The following is a 27,004-nucleotide window of genomic DNA, read 5'->3' on the forward strand; positions in this document are numbered from 1 at the left end:
ACACACACAAAAAAGGTGAGGTTTTAAATGCCTAATTCACTAAAAAGGTAACAGAGTGATTTGAATTCACATGATGGGGATGTTCATGCACTTTCACATTAATTGAACAAGACTCTTTGAGTGTCTACCCATGAAGGAGCAACAAGAAGACCCAGCCAAGGCCCTGCCCTCAGAGCGGATGAACTCTAATAGTGAGGACATATGAGGCGAACAGCCCATCCGTAAAGGCAGGCTGTGATATCCTCTCCAATAGAGGAACACATGCTATGTGAGTACAGAGGAGAGACAGACACAAATTCTGACTTGCAGGATTTGGGGAGACTTCCTTGAGCTGCACCATAGTTACTGAAACAATGGGAAGAATCATGGTTTCATTAGTTACATAAAGGACACAAGAGGTGGATCACATCGGGGAGCAAGACAATAGGTTTAATTTGGAGTATGTCAGTTTGAAGTGACAACATGACATCCAGGTGGCAATGGTTCACAGGGCAGGGCTCAGCAGTGAGACCCAGGCCTGGAGCTTTGGGAATGAATGGGCTTTGCTCAGGGAGAATGGAAAGCTGTAAGGTAAGAGATACTCTAGGTACAGCCTACGCTCTAGGTAGAGCATCAGCTATTTTTTCTTTCCTATATTTTAAACACAGAAGTGCTCTGTATAGTTTTTAGCAGATTAAAATAGTAAGGATATAAAAATATATACACATCTTTTGCGGATGGAGAGCAAGCTTTCCATATTCCTGTTGCTGCCTGGTACCCAAAGAGCTGTGCCCTTTGTATCTTGCATCTGTGTCTTCGCTCCTGCGGCTCCTGCACCCAGGTGTTTTTCCCATACTTGTCTGTCAGGGAGACATGACTCAAACTTGCAGGTGACACTTCTGAAGTGTCCCCTCCTTTATGATGCCTGTCTTGATTCTTCCTGCTGCCTACTGAAAACTGAACTTGCCTTCCCTTCCTCAGCTGGGAAACAGTGAGAAAAACTCAGTGGAATGATTTCATTGACATATGTGACTCTCCTTTTCTCTGCTGTGAGTTTCTTAAAAGGCAGAAGCCAGGCCTTCTCCCTGTGTGTGTTGCCAGCACATACACACAAAGTACTGTGGCATTGCTGAATGGACGAGTGAAGGAATGCATGCATGCATGCAAGATTATGGAATCGTGAAAATCCAGAGAGCTCACAGAACCTGTAAAGAGGGAGACAGGTGAGGACACAAAAGTAGGAGCACAAGGCATACATTGAGGTTTTTAATCACCATAAGATACGAAAAAAACCAGATTTACCTTCACTCAGTACCCCTAGAGACACAATCTCCCCAGGGGGTGAGCCATGGCACCAGTATTTCAGCGTAGTGGCTATACTGTGCGCAGCTAACATGCCTCCAAATTGTCTTCCTGTGGCAGTCAGCGTTTTAAGACTTACCACAAACTCTCTGTTTACCCACTCCCTGTGAGGAGAGAAGGAAACGATTTTACAATGGAGAAAGGACTAGGAATGAAAAAGAATGTTCCCTGGGTCAGTGCATCTAAACACAAGAAATCATCTCCACATAACAGAAATATGACTTCCTGAATCCCTCTTCAAACTTCTTCAATCCCATAAAGAGTCAAGTAATTAAACAGGGCAGAAAGGAGTCTTAAAGTTTCAAGCTAAAACGATGATAAAATAAATATGAACACAGAAGAGCGGCCAAAGGCTGCAAGAGCAATTTCATCTAAAGAATGTATTCTACGTAGAGGCTATCTTGGAGCCAGGGGTATCTTTCATTTTAAATAAAATATCATGAAATGCTGACTTCCTCATATTGGGAAGTAAGGAATTCTTAAATTTTTATAATATGAAGTTTAAAAACTCAGGGAATAGTCCAGCTGGACTAGAACAAGCATGAAAAGGCCGTCCCTGCTCAGCCAGCACAACAGCTCCAGGAGATGCTGGCCCCGCCAGGGAGCCATTCAGTGGGACCGCAGGAACTGTACTCCAAGAAGGTGAGCCCAAGGACACAAATTCTAGGCATGGGTGAAGGAAGGGAAGGGAAGAAAGGGGTGATGAGATGCATGTGCTACCACTGGGAAAGTACTGCAAAGTTTAGGAAACAGTTCCAAATGCGTCCCTCCCTCTGCTTCGCCCCATACTCTTCTTGCGATGGCGGCGCTGACTGTGACTGGCACCGCTCCGAGGGCCTTGCCTGTCTTAATCCATTTCGTCTTTCCGGGAACTCTGTAAGGCCCGTGCTCTGTTATTGTTTCCAGTTGGCACAGGGAAAAATCGGGGCACAGAGACACTAAGTAACTTCTCTAAGGTCACACAGCTAATAAGTGACTGAATGAGAATTCCAACCCAGGTGGCTTGGTTCCAGAGACAGTGCTTCTTAGTGCGTCTCGATTCTGTCTCTCCTGAGACTGAGCACCCAGCTTGGCCTGGATCTGCTCACCGGAATTCCTAATTCTCGAAGCTTGTTTCAATTAGTTTTGACTTGAACACATATCTCTGTCTTTACGTTAAGCATTTTATATAGGTTTGCTTTAGCAATAATATTAATGGAATATGTGAACCACTTTAAGGATAATCTGAAATATAAAAATTCAGAATTCCAAAACCAAATAAATTGGAGGTGGGGTCTGACTGGTTGAAATTCTGTGGAATTTTCTTTGCTTCTTCAATAGAAAGCATAAATGAGGCTGAGTATGAACAATGTCAGGTTATTTTTGTACACAGATTTCTAAGATGATTTTTTAAAGATTATAACAATTATTATATGTTTATTCAATCTTGTTAGAATACTTCACTTAAAGAGATACCATACCTATCAAAAAGCAGGCTTAAAACAGGGCGTGAATAGTGCGGAGGTCCCCAAATAGCGCTCTCATATCTGTAAACCTTGGCTTTTCTCAGATCAACGTAGTTATTTCCACTAATATTACCCCAAATGATCACATCTTTGATGCCTGTGAAGAAAAGAAATTTTAAAAATAATATAACATAAAAAATGGCCTGCAGCCTTTCTGTTTGTGTGCTTGTTTTACAATTGGTCCTTTTAAAACAGACAGATTCATGCTCCCTAAAACTCTGCAAATGATGTGGATCATCTCCTTAATCGCCAGGGTTTGGCCATTCTTAATAATGGTTGTGGGTGGTGTGGGCATATGACTGTATTCAGGAGATACTGAAATGTTCCCTGAGTGAAACTGCTACTGAAAATGAAACCCCTGCTGTGATCCTAACATCACACTCTGCTTGCCATGAAGAGGATTTTTTTTTTTATCTGCTTTGATTCTGACAATGAGTCCTTGATTCTAGACTGGAATGAAAATTTGGGCAAGTCACTTGACTCCCTGCATGGTGTTCATTTCCTGCAATATGGGGGTGTTGAAATAAGAGGACCCCCGAGGAACATCTTAATCCATAGAGTTACCGAATCAGCTTGTATGTAGGAGGTTCTTTTAGATGGGAGGCTCAGAAAAAAAAAAATCAGCCCAAATTCCTGCAATATTCTGGGGGTGGAGGGGAGTGAGTGAGAAAATAACTACTAAAAACATGATACGTACTTCGAAGAAAAAGAAGAGGATGCAGTTAGAGAGAAATGGGGATTGGCATTTAATACGATTCTAATAATTGTGGATTTTTTACAAATGTATCCAAGGGGAAAGAAGGCATTTATTTATCAACTTATTTGCTTAAAAACTTAATTTCTTATCATTTCATACCACTTGCTAGTATGGCAATAGAATTCTTCCCTGTTCTGTATGAGCTAAGTTTGCTGTTGGCTTCAAGTAACAGAATATCCTTCTCACTTAGCTTAACTGGAAGTTCACTTTTCTCAACTAATAAGTCGAGGTAGGCAGTGACACTGGTGTTTGTTCAGCAGCTGAAAGATGTTCTTGTCTTGGCCCTCCCCTCATGGTCCAAAATGGCTCCAGCAGTTTCAGTTACCACACTCTTATAGAGTTGTGTTCAAAGGCAGGCAGTAGGAAAAAGAATCTTTTCTTGTAAGCTTTAAGGCCCTTTATGGTTCTAAATGCCTTAAGTTATGCTAGAGAAAGTTATAGTGGATATCTGCTTTTTTTCCCCCTAATATCTCTATTTTTTTTTTCCTTTAACTACATACAGGTTTTTTTTTAAGGTACCCTTCCCCAATTTCAGCCCATTTGGTTTGGGTAAAGCTGTTCTAACACCTCAAGTCTATCAATGGGTATGAGACCTAGATTCCAGATTTCTGATCACAACAGTTGATCTGATCTCCTGTTCTGATCACAAGAGTTGAACAGATCTCCTGATCTCCAATCAGGAGATGGGCACATGGTCCAAGATTGAAGGCAAAAGGAGAGGAGGGTGGCAGAGGATGAGATGATTGAATAGCATTACGGATTCAATGGACATAAACTTGGGCAAACTCTGGGAGACGGTGAGGGACAGGGAAGCCTGGTGCGCTATAGTCCATGGGGTTGCAAAGAGTCAGACACAACTTAGCGACTGAACAACAACACATGGTCCAAGCATAGCCAATGAGAAAATATTCTGCTAGATTTTATACAAAGAATTAAGAGAGTATTTTTACCCCCCATGGGGTTGTTGAACGATGATGCCAGGGGCCATTTTGCCACTTTTTAGAGAAAGTCAGTCTGAGAATCAGACCAAAGCTATGGAAAGCCGAGCTGAGTGATGAGCCAAGTGAGAGCACAACCCAGGCTTGACATCATCATTTGAATTCCAGCATCTGGCTATGCCTAAAATAAGAACTATCCCTGCGCTGTTATGTGGGAAAATACCCTCTGTCTGACTTCTGTCTCTTTGAGTGGACTTTCTGTCACTTGTATGAAGCGAAAGGCAAAGGAGAAAAGGAAAGATATACCCATTTGAATGCAGAGTTTCAGAGAATAGCAAGGAGAGATAAGAAAGCTTTCCTCAGTGATCAGTGCAAAGCAATAGAGGAAAACAATAGAATGGAAAAGACTAGAGATCTCCTCAAGAACGTTAGAGATACCAAGGAAATATTTCATGCAAAGATGGGCACAATAAAGGACAGAAATGGTATGGACCTAATAGAAGAAGAAGATATTAAGAAGAGGTGGCAAGAATACAAAGAATTAGACAAAAAAGATCTCATGACACAGATAATGATGATGGTGTGACCACTCACCTAGAGCCAGATATCCTGGAATGCGAAGTCAAGTAGGCCTTAGGAAGCATCACTATGAACAAAGCTAGTGGAAGTGATGGAATTCCAGTGGAGCTATTTCAAATCTTAAAAGATGATGCTGTGAAAGTGCTGCACTCAATATGCCAGCAAATTTGGAAAACACAGCAGTGACCACAGGACTGGAAAAGGTCAATTTTCATTCCAATCCCAAAGAAAGGCAATGCCAAAAAAATGTTCAAACTACTGCACAATTGCACTCATCTCACACACTAGTAAAGTAATATTCAAAATTCTCCAAGTCAGGCTTCAACATTACATGAACTGTGAACTTCCAGATGTTCAAGCTGGTTTTAGAAAAGACAGAGGAACCAGAGATCAAATTGCCAACATCCGATGGATCATGGAAAAAGCAAGAGAGTTCCAGAAAAAAATCTATTTCTGCTTTATTGACTATGCCAAAGCCTTTGACTGTGTGGATCACAACAAACTGTGGAAAATTCTGAAACAGATGGGAATACCACACCACTTGACCTGCTTCTTAAGAAACCTGTATGCAGGTCAGAAAGCAACAGTTAGAACTGGACATGGAACAACAGACTGGTTCCAAATAGGAAAAGGAATACGTCAAGGCTGTATATTGTCACCCTACTTATTTAACTTATATGCAGAGTACATCATGAGAAACGCTGGACTGGAAGAAACACAAGCTGAGGAACAGATTCTATTCCTAGTACTGTTTGGGCTGGTAGACTCGAGAATCATAAGAGGATGAGACAGAGTCAGAAGATGAATTGTATTTAAAGGGAGCCAGGAGAAGCAGAAAAGAAAAAAAAAAAAGATCTGATCTGCCTCTTGAGAAATTTGTATGCAGGTCAGGAAGCAACAGTTAGAACTGGACATGGAACAACAGACTGGTTCCAAATAGGAAAAGGAGTCCGTCAAGGCTGTATATTGTCACCCTGCTTATTTAACTTATATGCAGAGTACATCATGAGAAACGCTGGGCTGGAAGAAACACAAGCTGGAATCAAGATTGCCGGGAGAAATATCAATAAACTCAGATATGCAGATGACACCACCCTTATGGCAGAAAGTGTAGAGGAACTAAAAAGCCTCTTGATGAAAGTGAAAGTGGAGAGTGAAAAAGTTGGCTTAAAGCTCAACATTCAGAAAACGAAGATCATGGCATCTGGTCCCATCATTTCATGGGAAATAGATGGGGAAACAGTGGAAACAGTGTCAGACTTTCGTTTTTTGGGCTCCAAAATCACTGCAGATGGTGACTGCAGCCATGAAATTAAAAGACACTTACTCCTTGGAAGGAAAGTTATGACCAACCTAGATAGCATATTCAAAGCAGAGACATTACTTTGCCAACAAAGGTTCGTCTAGTCAAGGCTATGATTTTTCCTGTGGTCACATATGGATGTGAGTGTTGGACTGTGAAGAAAGCTGAGCGCCGAAGAATTGATGCTTTTGAACTATGGTGTTGGAGAAGACTCTTGAGAGTCCCTTGGACTGCAAGGAGATCCAACCAGTCCATTCTGAAGGAGATCAGCCCTGGGATTTCTTTGGAAGGAATGATGCTAAAGCTGAAACTCCAGTACTTTGGCCACCTCATGCGAAGAGTTGACTCATTGGAAAAGACTCTGATGCTGGGAGGGATTGGGGGCAGGAGGAGAAGGGGAGGACAGAGGATGAGATGGCTAGATGGTGTCACTGACTCGCTGGACATGAGTCTCAGTGAACTCCGGGAGTTGGTGATGGACAGGGAGGCCTGGTGTGCTGTGATTTATGGGGTCGCAAAGAGTCGGACATGACTGAGTGACTGAACTGAACTGAACTGATCCTTACAAACCATTACCATGTGCCACACACTCCTCCAAGCCCTTCTAAAATGCTATCTCTTTGAGTCTTGGCATCGATTCTAGGAGGTAGGTGGTACTCACATCCTGATTTTACAGGTGAGGAAATAAAAGTACAGTAAGGTTAAGTGATTGTCCTAAGTCACACAGCTGGGAAGTAGGGTGGGACCATTTTAACAGAGTCCTGAATATGTTTTAAAAAACACTGATAACCTTAGATAACTATTCTCATGGGGGAAAAAATTGAATATTAAGTTTCAAATTACTACTTGAAAAATAGGAATCTTATTATTTAAATATTTGTTTCTTAACTTTTATAATGATGTTAAAAGATCAGCTAGTCATAAAAGCTAAGGAGATCAAACTAGTCAATCCTAAAGGAAATCAACCCTGAATATTCACTGGAAGGACTGATGCTGAAGCTGAAGCTCCAATACTTTGGCCACCTGATGCAAAGAGGTGACTCATTGGAAAAGCCCCTGATCTTTCCCCCTGGGAAAGATTGAGGACAAGAGGAGAAGGGTGTGACAGAAGATGAGATGGTTGGATGGTATCACTGACTCAATGGACATGAGTTTGAGAAAACTCAAGGAGATAGTGATGGACAGAAAAGCCTGCATTTCATGGGGTCACAACAGAACTGGACACAGCTGAGTGACGGAACAACAACAAAAATTAAAATGCTTGCACAGTGCTGAAATCACACAATCAGAAATTCTTGGCATCTGCTCCATACTTTGATATCCTGACTGATTTTAGAAGGGGACAGGTTCTTCCTGGAACCTGCTGCTGGGATATCTGTTAAAAACCAGACACGGAAACTTGAGCTCACTCACATGAGGGAGTAATTTTCAGTTTCCTGGCCAGTGCTGCCTTCGCTTGGCCTTCCACACCCAAGGCCACTGCGATAATATTGCGGGCAAAGGTTGGGGCATATTTCATAAGCAAAGCTGTTTTGAGATTCACAAAGGTTTTCCCTCCCACAATAATTTTGGCAAAATTGTGAGCATTTTTCTCAATCAAGGATCCGTAGAGCTGACACAGAGGAGCTTTTCTGCGAATGCAGTCTTCCAGACTGTATATCTCCTTGTCCACATGGTCATCCAGGATGATGATCACGTGGGCCCCGTAGAAGGCCTCTTCCGCTTGGGTGCAGATGGACACACTCTGGAGGCAGGGTGACGCCAGGTCCTCAGCCTCTTGTTTGTGGCTTATGAGTTTTTCTTCTGTGTGCTTATTGTCAAATAGGTTTATGTTGATTTCCATTTGTGGTCCAAACACTTCACCACTTGTCAAGATGGGAATTAGATGGTAGCAGGCAAGAGACGATGCACTAATAAAAATGGAAAACCAGATTATGAATAGGTAAATCTTGGGCTCCTTTTCAGGCTCTATTCTTAATAGGTATTTTTCTACATGTGGATTAATACTTGATTAGTATCTTAAATTGACATACACAGCTGCACAGATTTTTTTAAGGCCAGGAATCAAAAGTAAAACAAAAAATTTCTCACTGCTAACTTCTTGTTCTGGTTATCGGAAAACAATCCCAAGGTAAGAAGTGTACTTGTTTATAAGGCTTTTCCAATTAAACAGAATAGGCAGAAAGCAAAACTTAAAAGAACTGCCATGTTACTGTAATTTCATGTTTGAAAGTGTGAAAGTATTAGTCATTCAGTTGAACACAGGCAAGGTGTCATGTATCTGTACCCCCAATTCAGCCAGTATTTGAGTACTCGCTTGGCTGATAATGAGAGCCCTAACGACCTCATTATCATTAGGGGACTTCAGGAATACATCTGGGCACTTTTGGTTTTCATTCTGGATTTGGAGAGAGCTGCAATGGGGTTTTCAAGAGCATCTGTACCATTTTAATCCTTTAAAAATATCTAAAGCAGATGAAATATTAAATCTGGGTGTTTGGTTCATGTATGGTTATTACATCATTTTCAGTTCTTTTAGCATTTGGAATATTTCATAATAAATAATTTTTCAGCTGAGTATGTATATTAGGATACACACATAAGCAGTAAGAAGGGCAGTGTGAGAGACAGATTAAGCAGTGAGGAAAGGACAGGGAGAGGGAGAGATATTGTAAGATGGACAGCAAAAGAAACAGAGAGAGACATAGTGCAGAAAGAGAGAGAAAAAGCAATGACAAACATTGAATGTGTCCACCCAGCACTGAGAGCGAGAGTGATGAATGTGAGAAAGAGAAAAAGAAAGAAGGGGCAGGAGCGAGAGGAGGGGAGGTTACAGAGAATGAGCGCATCGGGAAGACCCAAGGATGAGGATGGCGCTAGCATGTGTGGGAGAGGAAGAAGGCAGCAGTTAGGAAGATGGGGGAGAGGGGAGGAAAGAAGGGGAAGGGAAGGATGGTATGCGGACAGACAGCAAGAGACACACAGAGAGAGGGCAGGAGGGCTGGAGACAGTTATGCAAAGTAAATATCTTTGCTATAAAGCTGCTTTTAGATTCAGTATGTATGTGCATTACATGCATATTACATACACATTAAAACTATATGTAGTCTAGAACTCATGGTGGTGATTTAGTCACTGAATTATGTCCGACTCTGTGTAACCCCATGGACTGTAGCCCACCAGGCTTCTCTGTCCACGGGATTCTCCAGGCAAGAATACTGGAGTGGGTAGCCATTTCCTCCTCCAAGGGATCTTCCCGACTCAGGGATCAAACCCAGGTCTCCTGCATTGCAGCCGGATTCTTTATGGACTGAGCCACCAGGGAAGCTCTAGAACTCATATATGGGGCTATATTAGGTGATATATATGCATATACACTCTTGCCTGAAGAATCCCATGGGTGAAGGAGCCTGGTAGGCAGCAGTCCATGGGGCCGAGAAGAGTCGGACACGACTGAGCGACTTCACTTTCACTTTTCACTTTCATGCATTGGAGAAGGAAATGGCAACCCACTCCAGTGTTCTTGCCTGGAGAATTCCAGGGACGGAGGAGCCTGTTGGGCTGCCGTCTATGGGGTTGCACAGAGTCAGACATGACTGAAGTGACTTAGCAGCAGCAGCATGCATATACATATACCGTGTATCTATAATAGTGCTATACCTACATACAAATCTCAAACTTGACATTCAGATATTCTTCCATCATGTAATTAATTCCACATCATTTTTCCTTTCTAAACATAAAAAGCCAGTCTCACAAATCCTGGGATTTGACGGTCCCACCTGGTGATCCAGACCTGCAAGGGGTTAACAAGACCTTTCAGGGATTCCTTCTCCAGCTCTTTTTCTATATGTGTCTCCAGGTTTTCTTGAGCAACTCTCTTCATCAGCTCAGTTGTCATGCTAGAGGTGACACCATAGTAAAGCTAAATATTGGGAAAGAAAAAAATCAACACCAGGATAGCTGACAATGGCTATAATGGAAAGTTCTTGTTTCAAGCCCAAATAGAGTAAAAAGAGAGTTGAGAGAATACCTTATAAAGAAAGACATTTGAAAAATACAATAATAAATCAATAATGTTTTAGACAGATAAGTCAACTTAATTTTTATACCTGGGCATGTTCTAGGAACTCGTTATATCCTCCCAAAAGCAAACCCTTTCCTCCACGATCCAACAGCTCTCTCCAGATGATAGGGGACTTGTTGTGACTCCACCTATTCTTTTTGCACAAATCTTTCAGCCACTCCTATGGAATGATATTGTCCATGAGAAGTCACACATTGCATCTGTCTTGGAATTCAATTCAGGAGTTCACACAGTAAAATTCTATTTTTTTTTTACCACCTCTGTGTATACATAATAAAATTTAGATATCTTTAAACTGTAAAATACAAATATAGAAATAGTGATGAGTTGAGTAACAAATTAATCAAGTAAGAAAGAACATTCTTCAAATTCGTTGACCAAATAAGGGTATTGAAATTTGAGCAGACCTGAAGTGCAAGTGTTTAGCTTAAAATAGAAGCTAAATTTTCTGACTCAAATGGTCTTTTGTATGAGCTGCCTCTGGTCTTAGGGCCACATAAATTTGATATTGCTTTTGAAATATGTGAGTATAGTTTATATTTTTTAGACTGAATTAATGAGCTAAAATTATCTGGGGATTTCTGATATTTACTGAGAAAAAGTTTAAATCATCATTATCTGGTTTGCACATACCAGGCCTTCCAATGACAGTACCTGCAGAGAGAAAGAGTGCAACATTGCTACGGGTATAAACTATGTGGCAATATTCTTGCCTTTGGAGGTGTGCGTCATGAGGCTACCTTACAAATAACATCTTAGAAATGAATTTCCCTTGTTGACGTTTTCACCATGATGAGTCCCCCATGGTCCCTCCAGCTGCAACCTAGGCTCAGCAGTGAAGTACTGGGAATCTGGAAGAAAGGGACTCGACCTCAAAGGCCTTCAGCAGCAGGCGGGGTATGGGGATGTCCTGGCAGGAGCTGGGAGAGTATGTATACCACTGGCCCCTGAGGGAGCTGAATCAGGAGTGGAACATAAACCTGGATGAGAGAGTTTGTCGAAGCGAGTCACTCTTCTATGCAAGAGTGTACCCTGACAAAGGTATACTCAGAAGAGTGTGCTAACATGTTGCTAGGATGGTTCTTCAAAGCTTTGAGGAAGGGATGAAACAAAACAAAAATGCCAGAACTGTCAGGAAAAATCATGGAAGAAGGGATGAAAAAGCTTAGAAAAAAATAGGCTCGTTACAGTGGATGTGTTACAATGGAGGGCTGGAAACTCACTAGCCCACTGTGTCCTCTGGAAGGGCCTGGAGGACACTACATTCACCAGAGTGACAAGGAATGCACCTATGAGAAGGGTCTCAGCATCATTGAGAAAACCCCATGTGGCTGTCATTTCTGGGCCATGGTTGTTAAAGGTCACGCTGTTATAAAAGAGCTGGACCCCCTAGAAACTGGGATGATAGAATTCTGAAATAAAAGAAGACAGGGGACAGTGCCCATCAGAGAACGTCTACTGTGAAAGAGGCACTAAGCAACCCCAGCAGTAAGAAAACTTAGACAGCTGAAGGCACAATGGAGACATGAAAAAGTTATGCAACGGCCCAAGAAAACAAGTTATCACTCAACAGAGCTAATGCAGCCATTGCTATTGCCATTAATGCTGACTTCCTGTTAATGGCACTATCCCTCGAAGACTACAACCAGCCTCTTGGTGGTTGTAGTCTGATTACATTGGATCCCTCTTCCCTGGAAAGAGAAGGGATTCATCTCGATTTTCATCAACATATATTCTGGGTAGTGAATTGCCTTTATTGCTTATAAGACTTTGGCCAGCACCCTGTTCAACATCTTTGAATATGTTTAACCTGAGTCTGGGTAAGCTCCGGTAGTTGGTGATAGACAGGGAAGCCTGGCGTGCTGCAGTCCATGGGGTCACAAAGAGTCAGACATGACTGAGTGACTGAATTGAACCTACCACATGGTTCCTGCATAACATCACTTTGAACCAAGAAGCCCACTGCAGAGGAAAGGATGTATGGCTTTGGGCACGTAACCAGGGGCTCCACTGGCCCTGTCATGTATGGCACCATCGAGCAGTGCGATTAGGGGATGGAACAACCCACCGAAGGTGCAGGCACCAGCTGAGAGACTGATACCTGCACACCTTGGTAGTGGCTTGCTCAGTTTTTTCGGCAAATGGACAAACACAGCAGTCACATCCTGAAAAAGGAATTGACACGAGGGCTTGGGCCGCTAAGGATACAGGTCTGAGTCACCACACCTACTAAGTCACGTGAATCTGCAGAGGGTGAGGGGGCTCCACAAAGGATAGAGGAGGAGAAATGTGAGGAGCGTCAGTTATGGTGCTGAAACGATGTGCAGTGGAGGCTACTGTCATTTAACTAAACTTCGACAGAGGATGAGATGGTTGGATGGTATCACCGACTCAATGGACAAAAGTCTGAGTAAACTTAGGGAGACAGTGAAGGACAGGGGAGCATGCTGTGTTGCAGTTCCTGGGGTTGCAATGAGTCAGAAATGACTTAGCGACTGAACAACAATAATTCCTTATAAAGTTAACCAGAATTCTGGAAGAGCTGTTCCCAGATAGTGTGAAACTTTCTATATGGAGCATGTGGATCCAAAAAGGTACAACTGTTGAACTAGCAAATCCTGTCACATGTCGTCCCTATTCCTCCTTCGTGACCAAGGCACTCATGCCCTCTGCCACCCGGTACATTGACTACTGATGTTTCAGTGCTGAATATCTCTCTGGAAATTGACCTCAACCAAAGGATGTTCCTTTGCCTAAGGTTAAGTCTCTTCCCCAGGGCAGCCCACATCCTATGACTGTTAGCTGTTGGAGAATAGAAACCTGGCCCCCTTGCTGATTCTGGGGGGTATCTCTGAAGGGTCATACCAGCTTTAGAGTTCCCTGTAGGGCCAGTTGAGCTCCCTGTCAGTGCTGTGCGTGCCTGCTAAGTCGCTTCCATCCCGTTCGACTCTTTGCAACTCCATGGACTATAGTCCACCAGGCTCCTCTGTCCATGGGATTCTCCAGGCAAGAATACTGGTGTGGGTTGCCGTGCCTTCTTCCAGGGGATCTTCCTGACCCAGGGATCAAACCTGCATGTCTTCTGCCTCCAGAATTTGCAGGTGGGTTCTTTACCACTAGTGTGACCTGGGAAGCCCATTACTGCTGTAGGGCAGTTCAACCTCTCCCACTGCACAATCCTGCCGCCTTCGTTCTTTCTCAGGATGCTGTTCCCAAGAGTACGCCCCAGTAAAGGAAACTCCTTCACCTAAATTTCCATCTCAATTCAGATGAAGGTCATGTCAAGTAAACAAGTCCCTCATGCCATTAGAAATCAATATGAAGGAGAATTGAAAGTTAAAGAGTGCATACAGGCTACATGGATTCTTATAGGAAAAAGAACAGCCAAATTTATTCTACTTACTGATTAGAGCCTCATTTGTCCTAGTAGGCAATAGGAAGAAATATGAATAATGTTTTCACCCCGAGAAGTAGGGATTTATTAGTATCAAAATATCAATAGTACATGAACATTCAATACTGGAAAGCTATCTGATACACTAGCTAATATTTAATAAAACCAGAGCACACTTTTATGTGTACATGAGTTTAACAAACTATAAAGGCCTCTTACCTCCCAAACATCAGGATGTTGTGTAATTTTATGTATCTGGAAATCAGGAAGATTCTTTTGTAAATAATCTGCCAGAAGTTCTGCTTTCGCATAATATGGGCAATCTGCTCTACCTAAAAGAGTTCAAATTAGCAACATTTTATTTCATCACATGGAAATTATCATGTAGTCCCAAGCATTTGTCATATAATTATGGAATTAATCACACAGTTACAATATAATTTATATAGAGTTATAGCTTAAACTGTCACCACATCAATTTTTGATTTTTCTTATATTGGCAAAATAAAATGAATTTCATAGGAGAGCAGAATCATAAGTAATAAAATGTAGAAAGGAAAAAAAGACTAAAGAATATTTATTCTCCTCCAGTTCTATTTTAGACCTCAGATCCTCTAAGAGACTGCCAGGTTACTAATTAAGCATGAACTGCTAATAATGAATGACTCATTAGCAGCGACAAAAAGGCAAAGTGTAAAGGGAGGAGTGGTAAAATCACTGGAGGATCTGTTATGTGTGGCAGGAATGCTGTGGAAAGTGGAAGTGGAGGGAGAGAGAAGAGTCTAGAGTCTGGGATAAGTTTTTGGCATGGGTAGGTGATCCTGACCTTACTAGAGAAATTGTGGGTGTGAAGGTTCAATTATAGGCAAGTGCAGTTGGAAATGTCTGTAGTATATCTGAGTGGATATGACCATCAGGCAGCTGCATATTCAAATCTGAAGAGCAGGCCTCATGTAATGGCTTAGGATATAGATTTTGCAGTCATCAACATAGAGAAAGTGACAGCCACTAAAGTGGGTGGGATTGAATGGATGTCTGGGGCAGGGGCCAAGGGCAGCACTCTCTCTATGGCATTCTTCCCTGGTTACTTCCAGTCACCAGTTCTTCAACCTTCTGGTGACTTCTAAGTCGTCAATTCCTCTCAAACTCCCCCTATTAGCTTCCCTGTCTAGTTCAAATCCAAAGCTCACTAATTCAGACCACTCTCTGGCTCTTGTCTTAAATTCTCTTGCCTCACTGTGCTTCGGGCAAATTAGCCCTCACCCTGGATGAGCCCAGTAATCTGCCTTTTCTGTGCCTGAGTTCCATGTACTTGGCACCCCTGGATAAACATGGTAGAACAAAGCAGAGGAGTCATTATAAATTCATGGTCACCAGTCTCAGTTGGCATCACCAACTCATGGACATGAGTTTGAGCAAGCTCCCAGAGTTGGTGATAGACAGGGAAGCCTGGCATGCTGCAGTCCATGGGGTCACAAAGAGTCACACACGACTGAGAGACTGAACTGAACTGAGTCTCAGATGGCTCCCAACTCTTTATGGAGATCCCTCTGTTTCCCTTAGCAGCACTCTCTTCTGTTCTCTACAATTACTATTACAAACTTGGCCTACTTCCTTCTCTCCAGTATTTTTCTGCAATATCAGAAGACAATAGAAAATTCTGCTTTCTACTTTACACAAACTAACCAAATCATACCAAAAGGCATCAGTTGGGAAATCCCTCAACCTCCTGCCATCAAACCTATCAGCCTGTCTGCGTTTAGACTCATTCTTACCTTCTTTCTTCTATTTGATGGAAGAGGGGTTCTACCTTCCGTCCAGGTCTAATCTCACCACTTATGATCTGAACACCACCCCTTTCCACTTCTACTGGTTATCTCTCTAACATCTTAGCTCTGCTTCTAATGGCCTGTTTCCATATTTAAATACACTCATTATATTTAAGTTTCTGCTGTCCTAAGAAATAAAAAGCCAATGACTCCCTTTAGCTATTGCCGCCTATTGGCCCTTTTCTATCAAAGCTTTTTGAAGCAGTTCTTTACACTTGCCACCCCCAGTTCCTCACTTCTGTTTCTCATTCCACTGCAATCTGGCTTTTCCTATAATTCTTTAGAAGGTCACCAAGGACCTTCATGTCATTAAATCCAATGTATACTTTTTGATGCTTTTCTTATTGACCCTTGGTAGCATTTGTCTCCCTTCTACTCGAAATACCCACTATGGTGGGGGCATTCTTCAGGTTGGTTTGTTTTTTTTCCTGCTTCTCTGGCCCCTCCTTATTATACTTTTAGGTTCCTTTAATTTATCAATTCACTAAAAGATTAGCATTCTGCAAGGCATCTTATCTTCATTCTCTATGATTCTTCTTGTATAATCTCTTCCATTCTCTTGGTTTCAAGTAGAAATCTGTATTTCCAGTTCAGAACTATTTCCTTGTCTATCTTTATACGCTCTTGTATTTTTTCAACTCCTTCTGAATGTCTCATAGGCACTCAGCATGTTTATGAGAGTTTTGCCACTACTCCCCCACTATATATGCTCCTTCTTTTACGTTATGTCCATCTACCCAGTTATTTGGGCTTCCCAGGTGGCACTAGTAGTAAAGAACCCACCTGCCACTGCTGGAGACATGGGTTAAATCCTTGGTTGGGAAGATCCCCTGGAGGAGAGCATGGCAACCCCCTCCAGTATTCTTGCCTGAAGAATCCCACGGACAGAGGAGCCTGGTTACAGTTCATAGGGTCACATGGAGTCGGACATGACTGAAGTGACTTAGCAAGCATGCACCCAGTTATTTAAGGGTATTAGGAGTATTACAGTATGAAGCCTGCTCTTCTGCTTTTTATCAATGACTTCCCATCTACCCAGTTATGCAAACTACTGCTAGAAAATAATTTTAACTCTTCCTTCCTCCATCCAATTAAATGTCTAGTTCTATAGATTCTGTCTCCTTAACATCAGCCCAATCCATTCAGTTCTTTCCAACTCAACTGCCCACCATTCTAGGCCAGGCCACCAGTGTCTCCTTCCTGGACTGCAGTAACTAACTGGGCTCTGGATAACCAGTCTTTTTCTTCTCACATTGTAGTGATAACACTCAGATAAAATGCAAATGATGTATTTGCATTTTTGTACTTTGCATTGTCTTTTGCATTATTTATTTACAAAATACAGAATCAATGCATTTTGCACTGATTATGTATCTCCTTTCAAAAGCTTTCCATGTACTTTGGATAAAGTTTAAAATACTGAACATGGCTCACAAGAATCTTTTGATATATTATCTAATCCTGGCCTCAACTGGTACCAGTCCCTTCCTTGTACTCTATGCTTCAACCCTACTAAATCTCTTTCAATTTTCTGTTTGTATTCTCCATCATTACCCAACTAGTGCTCCTCATTCCAGCTCTACTCCCGGCTACCCATGCCTAATTTACTCTCCTCCTTATAACTTTCTCTTTGACAGGTAAAGCACCCGGTGGCTCAGACGGTAAAGCATCTGTCTACAATGTGGGAGACCTTGCTTCGATTCCTGGGTCAGGAGGTCCCCTGGAGAAGGAAATCGCAAACCTTACTCAAGTACTCTTGCCTAGAAAATCCCATGGACGGAGGAGCCTGGTGTCCATGGGGTCGCAAAGAGTCAACAGGACTGAGTGACTTCACTTTCATGTTCTGACAGGTTATGCTCATCTTTCAGGACTCTGATTAAAAAATCCCTTTCTCCAGGAAGTCTCTGCCTAAATAAGGTCCCCTGCCACTGCTACTGCTCCGATAGAACCCAGCCTGGCCATTGCCACAAATGCTTCTTTGCACATTTGTTTACTTCTGTCTTCCCAGCATACAGTCAGTCATTGCTCAAAAATATTATTCTGAATGAAAAAAGAAACAAAGGAAATAGGTTGCAGGCAGATGGGAGATGTCAATTGTGTTGACGCTTCCAAGAGGTCAAATAAGACAATGACAGACACCTCCTATAAAAGTCATTGGTGATTTTGGTGAGGGCCATTTTGGAAAGGAGGCAGAAGCAGAAACCAGATTTAAGACCTGGAGATAGAAGAGCAGTCTACTCTTGAGAAACCTGCTGAGAGGGAAAGGAGACAGGTACAACAGCCTGTTGCAGGAAGACCCTCCTTGGTGGTTTTCTGGATATCAGTCCACATTTCCAATCCTTCTTCTCCATTGCTGACAAGGTGGATTTCCTAAAATGCAAACTCATGAAGATACCTGGATGCTTAAAAATTTTAAATGACTCCTCATTGTTTTCAAGATACAGCTCAAACACCTTCGCTTGGTGTCCCTGAAGGGCAAAGATCTGACTCCTTCTCCCATTCTTTTTTTTTTAAGCCTTTAAAAAAATTATTCTTTATTTTTAATTGGAAGATAATTCATTTGCAATGTTGTGATGGTTACTGCTGTACAACATGAATCAGTTATATCCCCTCCCTCTTGAGCCTCCCCCCATCCCCACCCATCCCCACCTCTCAGTTCAGTTCAGTTCAGTCACTCAGTCCTGTCCAACTCTTTGCGACTCCATGAATCGCAACACACCAGGCCTCCCTGTCTATCACCAACTCCCGGAGTTCACTCAAACTCACGTCCATCGAGTCAGTGATGCCATCCAGCCATCTCATCCTCTGTCGTCCCCTTCTCCTCCTGCCCCCAATCCCTCCCAGCATCAGAGTCTTTTCCAATGAGTCAACTCTTCCCATGAGGTGGCCAAAGTAGTGGAGTTTCAGCTTTAGCATCATTCCTTCCAAAGAAATCCCAGGGCTGATCTCCTTCAGAATGGACTGGTTGGATCTCCTTGCAGTGCAAGGGACTCTCAAGAGTCTTCTCCAACACCACAGTTCAAAAGCATCAATTCTTCGGCGCTCAGCCTTCTTCACAGTCCAACTCTCACATCCATACATGACCACAGGAAAAACCATAGCCTTGACTAGACGGACCTTTGTTGGCAAAGTAATGTCTCTGCTTTTCAATATGCTATCTAGGTTGGTCATAACTTTCCTTCCACTTCTAGGTCCTCACAAAGAATCACTAGCTGTCTATTTCACACATGGTAGTGTGTATACCTCAATGATACCCTCTCAATTTGTCCCACTCTCTCTTCCCTCGGTGTGTCCACAAGTCAGTACTCTATGTTCGTGTTTCTACTCATGCCCTCCTGCTCCCATTCTTGACCCAGGTCCAGTCACTTCCTCCATATCCAGGGACTTCTAGCCTCTGTCCCTTTATCTGGAATATCCTCCCTACTCCACACTTTCATAAATCAGCTTGTGTCACATTTCTCAGAGTCCTGTGCACATTTCCTTCATTGCATTAACCGCACCATCAAAATTATTTGTTTACGTGCTACTGGATCCCGTGAGACCAAAGCACCTCGAAGGCAAGGATGTCTTTCCCTTCACTGTATCCTGCTTCCGGCAGTGTTTGTACACACTGCTCAATTTACCTTTTTGAATGAAAGCATAATAAACCCCGGGTGCCCCATATAAAAGCTGGAGCGGCCACAGGAGGTGGGCAGTTGTCGGTGTTTTGAGCGATCTGCGGGCGTACGGGGGTAATCACTCACCCGCGAGCACGAATTTGGCCATGGCGAAGCCGGGACCCTGGGCTTGGGACCGCGGCTCCACCGTTTCCAGGTAACCACACCAGGACTTGGCGCAGGCGCATTCGCAAGCTGAGCGCGGACTCTGGCGCCAAGCTGGAAAGATGTTGGGATGCACAGTTATACATTGCTATTAAAAGCTCTGTGGTCTCCCTCGTGCCTGTTCCCTGCAGCTAAGAAAAAGTAGTCATTCTTTTCGGTAGGCTTTCTTCACTCTAAATATTTCCAACCGTCCGCCCGCGAACAAACGCTTTTTGACCTATGAGGGATCCGTAAAATCTCGCGATTCGCTCAGTTCGCGGGGAAACTGTCATGGCCGCGCCTGTCTACAATCACAGGCTTCTACTCTAAGGTGAGTGGAGGACGAACTTAAGCGGAACAGTTGGTTGTACTACGCTTTAGACTTCTTGCCTTTCGGAGAAAGGTCTCAGAAGTTGCCCGGGGAGTAAGTTGAGGGAGGTGGGTTCATACTAAGAGGCCCGGCTCGGGAAGCACGGACTCCTCTCACCGGTTCTGAGACCTGGTGAGACTGTCTGGTTGCATCTCCCTCCCAAACGCAGGCCACGTGCAAGCATCACTTTAGTTTGCTGCTTCCTCCCCTGAACCGTTGTGCTTGTCCAAGGCCTTATTTTAACAGTTCGTGTTTAGCTGTTGTTAAATCCTCGGGTTAAAAAGTATCCATCAAGGTTAAGCCCTTAATTTTTATTGCCGACATCTCCGTAAAATCTTACTGCAAAGAAAGCTTTATACTAAAACTTTCCCGTCAGAAACCCACTTCTTCTTTTTTTTTTTTTTAAGACTTAATTTATGCATCCACTACTTCCAAACTAACCTTGCTCCTTTAAGACTGTATGCACGGAGAAGGCAATGGCACCCCACTCCAGTACTCTTGCCTGGAAAATCCCAGGGATGGAGGAGCCTGGTAGGCTGCAGTCCATGGGGTCGCTAAGAGTCGGACACGACTGAGCGACTCCACTTTCACTTTTCACTTTACTGCATTGGAGAAGGAAATGGCAACCCACTCCAGTGTTCTTGCCTGGAGAATCCCAGGGACGGGGGAGCCTGGTAGGCTGCCATCTATGGGGTCGCTCAGAGTCGGACACGACTGAAGCGACTTAGCAACAGCAGCAGCATACACATTGTAGTAGAAGTGGAAGAAGCCCGTATTTGGTAAAATGGTTTTACCCTTTTAAGGTAAATCTTAATGTCTCCCTAGGTCCCCACTTTAGTCTCTGTTAAATGGATTTTGTATTTTTAAGTAGAAATTTTACTCTAATTTTTATTTCTCTTATAACCTCTTCCCCTGCAGGAAAAGGACGGCAGACATGAGTTTTTATTCAAATGTAGAAGCGACGTGTGTGTCATCTTGGTAACTTTAAAGTCTTTTGAAAGTACTTCAGTAACTAGAAAATGAATAACAGAGCGGGTTCCTTTTTATGGAACCTCAGACAATTCAGTACTTTAGTTCCAACAGGCAGAACTGTGAGGCTATATCCTTTGGCATTTTGCAGACCAAATATTGCTTATTCAAACTGGAACCAAAGAAACCTCTTAAATACCTTTGGTAATAAAATGCATTCATCTACTAGATATCTCTTTCAGGATGCTTTAATTTTTAAATCAGAAGGTGATGGCTGTCAAACAAAGGGCATAAGCACGGCAACGGTCTTTACAGTTGATAAACTACTTTGTCCTAGAAGACTGTCCTTTGATTCAAAACACTTTCTTGTCTCTGTTAATGAACTGAAAAAAAGCTTTCATCAGGAGGCCTCCGATGAAGATGTTCTCACCAAGAGAAGAAAACCAGCCCTGATCAGCAGTAGAAAACTGTCTCAGGAGTGTAATTCCCTGAGTGATGTGTTAGATATATTTTCAAAAGCACCTACATTTCCTAGTAGTAACTATTTCTCAGCCATGTGGACAATTGCCAAACGGATGTCGGAGGATCAGAAGCGCTTTGAAAAACAATTGATGTTTAACCACCCTGCGTTTAACCAGCTGTGTGAACACGTTATGAGAGAAGCCAAGATCATGTATTTCGACAACCTGCTGTTTAGTCTTCATGCTATAGTGAAGCTTGGGATTCCTCAGAACACGCTGCTCGTACAGACTTTGCTGAGGGTGGTCCAGGTAAAATCAAAAGGAAGTATAAATATACTCAGTTTAGCAAATCTTGAAAGAATGATAGGAAGTAGACATATAGCCTCCTTGAATGAAACTTACCATTGGAATGGTAGTTTACATTTGTTTCTGCATAGATACTAATATTCTATGATTTAGATACCTTAAGTTAGCAAGATCTTTCTTTTGCTTTAGAAGTTTATGAACACTTCCCCATTTTTCTTCTCTGGAGTTGAGTAATAGTGAATAAGCTAAAGTGGGAAGAGATACAAAATATACAAGAACAGTTTGGGTAGTTGAAAGGAGAGAAGGGAAGGGAAGGGAGCTAGTATTTACTGACTACCTATATACCTTTTACTTGTGTTGTCCTGTTTAATCTTTACAATAGCTGTGTGAGGTTGGTGTTACTCTAGCAGATGAAGAAAGAGATTTTGTTACATTAAGCAACTTGGCTAAAGTCACAACTACTGAATTTATTTATTCACACAGTAAATGTTCATTGGCTGTCAACTGTGGATTAGTTATTACACTTGTTACTAGGGATGTAAAGATATGGAAAACACAATTCCTGCCCTTGTAATGTAGAGGGGACAACAGATACTTCGTAGGCAATTACAAAAATAACCAATATTCATTCATACATTTACGACATTGTAGGCACTACGATACTGTAGCACTGATCATTAGGAATGCAATTACAAAATAAGGGCCACGTAGAGCTTTTAGTGGGATGAAAGAAAAATATACACAGTGTGTAACCAGGGGCTTCAAACCTAGTTGGGAGAATGCCTTCATGATGGGAAGAGGTGATGGGGGTGAAGGATACAAGATTACTGTTTGAAGCAGTGATATGTACAGAGTTTGAAAGGAGGATTGTCTCATATAATTCTCAATGTAGCTTTTAAAAGTAGTCATTGTTACTTTCTTCTTTCTGATGAGGAAATTTAGGCTTAGAGAGGTTAAATAGCTTGCCCAAGGCCACATATTTGTTAATGTCACCATTTGTAGGTATTTGATAAATACTTGCTGGTTTAATGAACAAACACCTTGTCATAGTAGAGCTAAAATTCAAGCCCAGTAGATGATGTCTAAGCTGAGTGCGAGGGATGGCCAGCAGTCAAGTGAGAAGGTTGATAGCCAATGAGATGGTGTTTCAAGTAGAGAAGACTGTTCAAATCCTGGAGAAAAGTTTGGGGAACTGAAAGTAGTTCACTGTGGCTGGAAGTACAGATTATTGGGGTTATGAGTTTGAGGGAATTGGTAGGAAATTGTGCCGTGGTTGTCAAGGAAGAGGGGTTGGTGTCATGACAAGGCATGAGGTGGGGGGAAAAAAGGCTGAATCATAAAGAGCCTTTTATGCCTGGCTAAGGGGTTTGCCTTTATGCTATAGGCAGTGGGGATCCACTGGAGTATTTTAAGCAAAGGTCAAGCTGCTCCAGTTAGTATTTAGATCACTCTGTGAGTGGAAAATTTATTGGAAAATGAAATTGGATGGGGGGAATCACTTTTAGTTTCAAACAAAGGAGTCAGTGTCCTCTTCAATGTCACTGAAATGGCACCAAGGTTGGCCAAGGAAAAGAATAGTTCCTTTAAGTAATTGTTTACCTCTTAAGAGTGGGCTCTTCAGACTTCAAAACTCAATGATCATAATTAAATAATTTTTTTTTTAAGATAGGAATTTCCCAAGGATGATCTGACATGTATCCTATCTTACTATAGAATTCAAGGATTGAGTTTATAGATATTTGAGAGTTTTTGACTTTTAACATTACTGTGATTTCCATATGTTTTCAACCAGTAACTAATTTGTATTGTGTATGTTTGTTTAAACTGCAGAATATCTGTGTTTTTTGGTAGACTCTGTTCCCTATATAGTTACTTAAAAGTAATTGCAGTAAGTCACTTTACCTAGTCAGTGATTCTCTAAATGAATTTTGGACAGAATTCCCATCATCATAGTATCTGCATTGGTGAAATATGACCAATGGGTATTTGGGGTCAGATTATCTATACATATAATTGTGTCTCACTAACATGGTAATGTTGCAAAGACGTTATAGCTAGGTATGAAATATATCATCAGTGAAGCTTGCCCTTCAAACACCTAGCAGGTGGTCTTTTCTTTTATAGGAGATATTGATGGAATGCTATAATGGAAACCCTCTCATGGGAATGAGACCTTTTTTCCTTCCAGCAGTATCCATTTCTTATCAATATCTGCTTCTGACTTGAGGCTTTGTGGCTTGTTGGTCATGTAATTTTAGCAAAAGAGCATACATCTTTCAGGTGTGATTACAAGTACTCTTGTGAGGTGTATAGACTAGTTGTGATTAAATTGTAGAGCACTAAGTGAGCTGTGCTATTACTGTTCACTTTCTAAATTAGGCCGTTTCTGGAACTAAATTAATAACCCTGATTCAAAGGGTTTGAAAGAAGGATCCAGGGAGCCTGGGTTCCTCTTGAGATCCAGATAGTGGTGGTAAAATGTGACAGCAGATGTGAATTAGAAAGTTCACAACTGAGGTTGCAGTTTGATACTCAGGAAAGAATATAGGGAAATTGTAAGCACAGCAATGTAAGATTCATTAGGGGAGGGAAAACTGCCCTATAGCTTATTACTGCACTTGTCACCATGATGGCCTTCGGTCTCAAAAAGGGGTAAAAATAATGCTTGATGAAAGTTATTTCAGAAGTGGAGGAATATAATCAATGTCAAATCATTTTCAGTGGTAATTTAAAGTGTAAAGAAATTGTTGATACAAAAAGAATGTGTATCTATTATTTGAAAAGTTCATTTACATATAACCTCTGGTTTTCCAAAGTTTCTGTTTATTGTGGACTGACTCTGAATAATTGGTTTGATACTTAATCCTTTAATTGAAAGCATCAGTTCAGTGGTTTTGCCTGGGTGAGGTCATCTACTCTGAACTCATTACCTATAGTGTTTTTGTGATTACATTTCAATAGGAACGTATCAATGAGTGTGATGAGAAATGTCTTTCAGTTTTGTCAACTATCTTGAACACGATGGAGCCATGCAAGAATGTGGATGTTCTTCTGGCAGGATTGCGGTGAGAACTCTCTTACACTTTCTTCAAGTGGCTTTCTCTTTTTCTCTTATCTCAAATCAAAAACAAAGATGAAAGACTTTATTGGTGGCGGTGGCGGTTTGGTTGCTAAGTTGTGTCGGACTCTTGCGACCCCATGGACTGTAGCCTGCCAGGCTCCTCCATCCATGGGATTCTCCAGGCAAGACTACTGGAGTGGGTTGCCATTTCCTTCTCCAGGGGATCATCCTGACCTGGGAATCAAACCCAGGTCTCCTGCACTGTAGGCAGATCCTTTACCAACTGACCTACAAGGGAAGCTGGTCTTTAATAGCTTATTAAACTTAAAATCCTGACTTTGGAACAGGTGAAGCTAGAAATAATGCTTCTTTCAGGATTCACTATAAAAAAAAGTGTGGGTAACATTAAAATTATCTTAAAACATAGTATTGACATGGGCTGGGGGGAACTGATACATGCTCAGTTCATAATGGTTATTTGGGCACTGTGTGGAGGTCACAGGACAGTAGCCCAGCTTGCAAAGGAGGTTAAGTTTTTATAAAATTGATGCACCTAATCTTATGTCACAGGTTTATGAGAATAATTTTTAATTCTCATTTTCATTGACTATGCATTGGGATGTCTTAATATAGTCTCCTAGTGTTTGTTTATGCAAAAAGATAGCAAAATAATGTGTGAGAAAAGAATACCAGTCGGGTCCTTGAGCTTTCACTAACTGTTTACACTCTGGTGGGCAGATATTTCATTTCTTTGGGCTTCATATTTCTTGCCTATAAGTATGAACTGGACCAAATGACTTTTAAGATTTCTCTTCTGGTTTTAAGATCCTAAGACTGTGGTATTTGTTGTGTGTGATGACAGGATGCTAGTTGATGAGCAAGTTTGGAAAATAAAACATGTCTTCACATTACAAACTGTAATGAGAAGTATTGGAAAAGATGCTCCGATTGGTCTTAAAAGGAAATTGGAGGTAAATACTTTCTGAATTTTCTCTATTGGGTAAAATTTGAAAAAGATATTTCCTGTGATTTGCTGTCATCTCCTAAAGTCAGTTCATTAGGAGGACATCGTTGTGCTTTTGGGTATAACTTCGCTTAAGTGGAATAATAGAGAGATTTATGTGTGTATGTATTTACATACATTTATCTATATATGTCTGAGTCATTTTGCTCAAACTTTATCCTTTTTTATTTAAATATAAGATTTTAATTTATTTTACCACAAATGATAAATTAAAATTTATTTTTCTTTAGATGAAAGCCTTGAAAGAATTAGACCAGTTTTCTGTTTTGAATTGCCAGCATATGTTTGAGGTACTGGCCGCCATTAATCACCGTTCCATTATCCTTCTGAATGAGTGCAGTAAGAGAGTCACAAGTAAGGGGAATTTTTCTTACATGGTTTATAGCATCCGATCTGTTCTGAGCTATATTTGTTTTGTTTGTTTGCTGTTATATGAAAAAATATCTGATGATATGGTTAGATCTAAAGTTTATTTTTACCTATAATTGTTTTTTGTTTTTACAAAATACAGTGCTGTTTTTCTAAAGAAAAGTGCTGGGTATATAGTATCTTGAATCTTACAGTCAAAATCATCTGGTAATTTTTGTTTATCTAACTCATTCTTAAAGGTAACATCCATGGGTGTCCTTTTAAAATATTGATCAACATTTTGCAGTCTTGCAGGGACCTCCAATATATTAATATAGATCTTTTTAAAGGAATAGCAGATTATGTGGCTACAACTTTTGACATCTGGAAGTTGAAAAAAGTAAGTATGTTAATAGTTTAGAATAAGTCTCAGAAACTTTTAAGAAATCTATTTATTTATTTGTGGATATAATTCTCTATCATTTTAAAGTGGTTTAGATTCCAAAATATTCCAGTGCTAAATTGGTTTGAAAAATTAGCTCCTTACAATTTCTGTCTGAGTGTTACCTATTATATACTGTTCAATATCTTGATCATCTTTCTATCCAAAACAAAAACTGTATTGCCAAAGTCTTTTTCATAATATTATATGGTACTTTGGTTGGATACTAAGGATTATTTGTGCCTTTCTATGTTTCCTTTGTTAGATTTAGAATAATAAAGATAGGTAATATTACGGGCTTAAGCGTTTTGAAGAATAAAATGTCATTACTGTCTTCTATGTATGGAAAGTTTGCTTGGTTCTTCAAGGGTAAGAGCCTTTAAGTTCAGGGCCTGTGTTAATAATAAAACGTCTGAATGAAGCAACTGGTAAAAACTTCTTTTTATAGTGAAGCCGAGGTAACCATGTTAGATTACTGGCTTAGTTCACT

General features: G+C 41.4%; 2 protein-coding genes across 2 annotated transcripts in view; one reads left to right on the forward strand and one right to left on the reverse strand.

Moving 5' to 3' along the window:
• Positions 1–27,004, forward strand: part of FASTKD2 (FAST kinase domains 2) — a 69,614-nt gene that overhangs the window by 31,604 nt on the left and 11,006 nt on the right. Inside the window, 7 exon segments of the mRNA XM_055573266.1 lie at positions 19,802–19,864; positions 20,822–20,915; positions 20,918–21,642; positions 24,601–24,704; positions 25,563–25,671; positions 25,955–26,078; positions 26,333–26,472. Coding sequence (XP_055429241.1) covers positions 19,802–19,864; positions 20,822–20,915; positions 20,918–21,642; positions 24,601–24,704; positions 25,563–25,671; positions 25,955–26,078; positions 26,333–26,472 — 1,359 coding nt within the window.
• MDH1B (malate dehydrogenase 1B) lies at positions 678–19,773 on the reverse strand. The gene is made up of 8 exons (XM_055573267.1): positions 19,477–19,773; positions 14,124–14,236; positions 10,536–10,670; positions 10,206–10,348; positions 7,837–8,333; positions 2,802–2,943; positions 1,282–1,445; positions 678–1,184 (listed from the first exon to the last, which is right to left on the reverse strand). Exons 1-8 carry the CDS (start codon positions 19,496–19,498, stop codon positions 982–984), a joined length of 1,419 nt encoding a protein of 472 aa, XP_055429242.1. The 5' UTR covers positions 19,499–19,773; the 3' UTR covers positions 678–981.

This window comes from Bubalus kerabau, chromosome 3 (genome assembly GCF_029407905.1).
Source record: "Bubalus kerabau isolate K-KA32 ecotype Philippines breed swamp buffalo chromosome 3, PCC_UOA_SB_1v2, whole genome shotgun sequence".
Classification (NCBI taxonomy): Eukaryota; Metazoa; Chordata; class Mammalia; order Artiodactyla; family Bovidae; genus Bubalus; species Bubalus kerabau.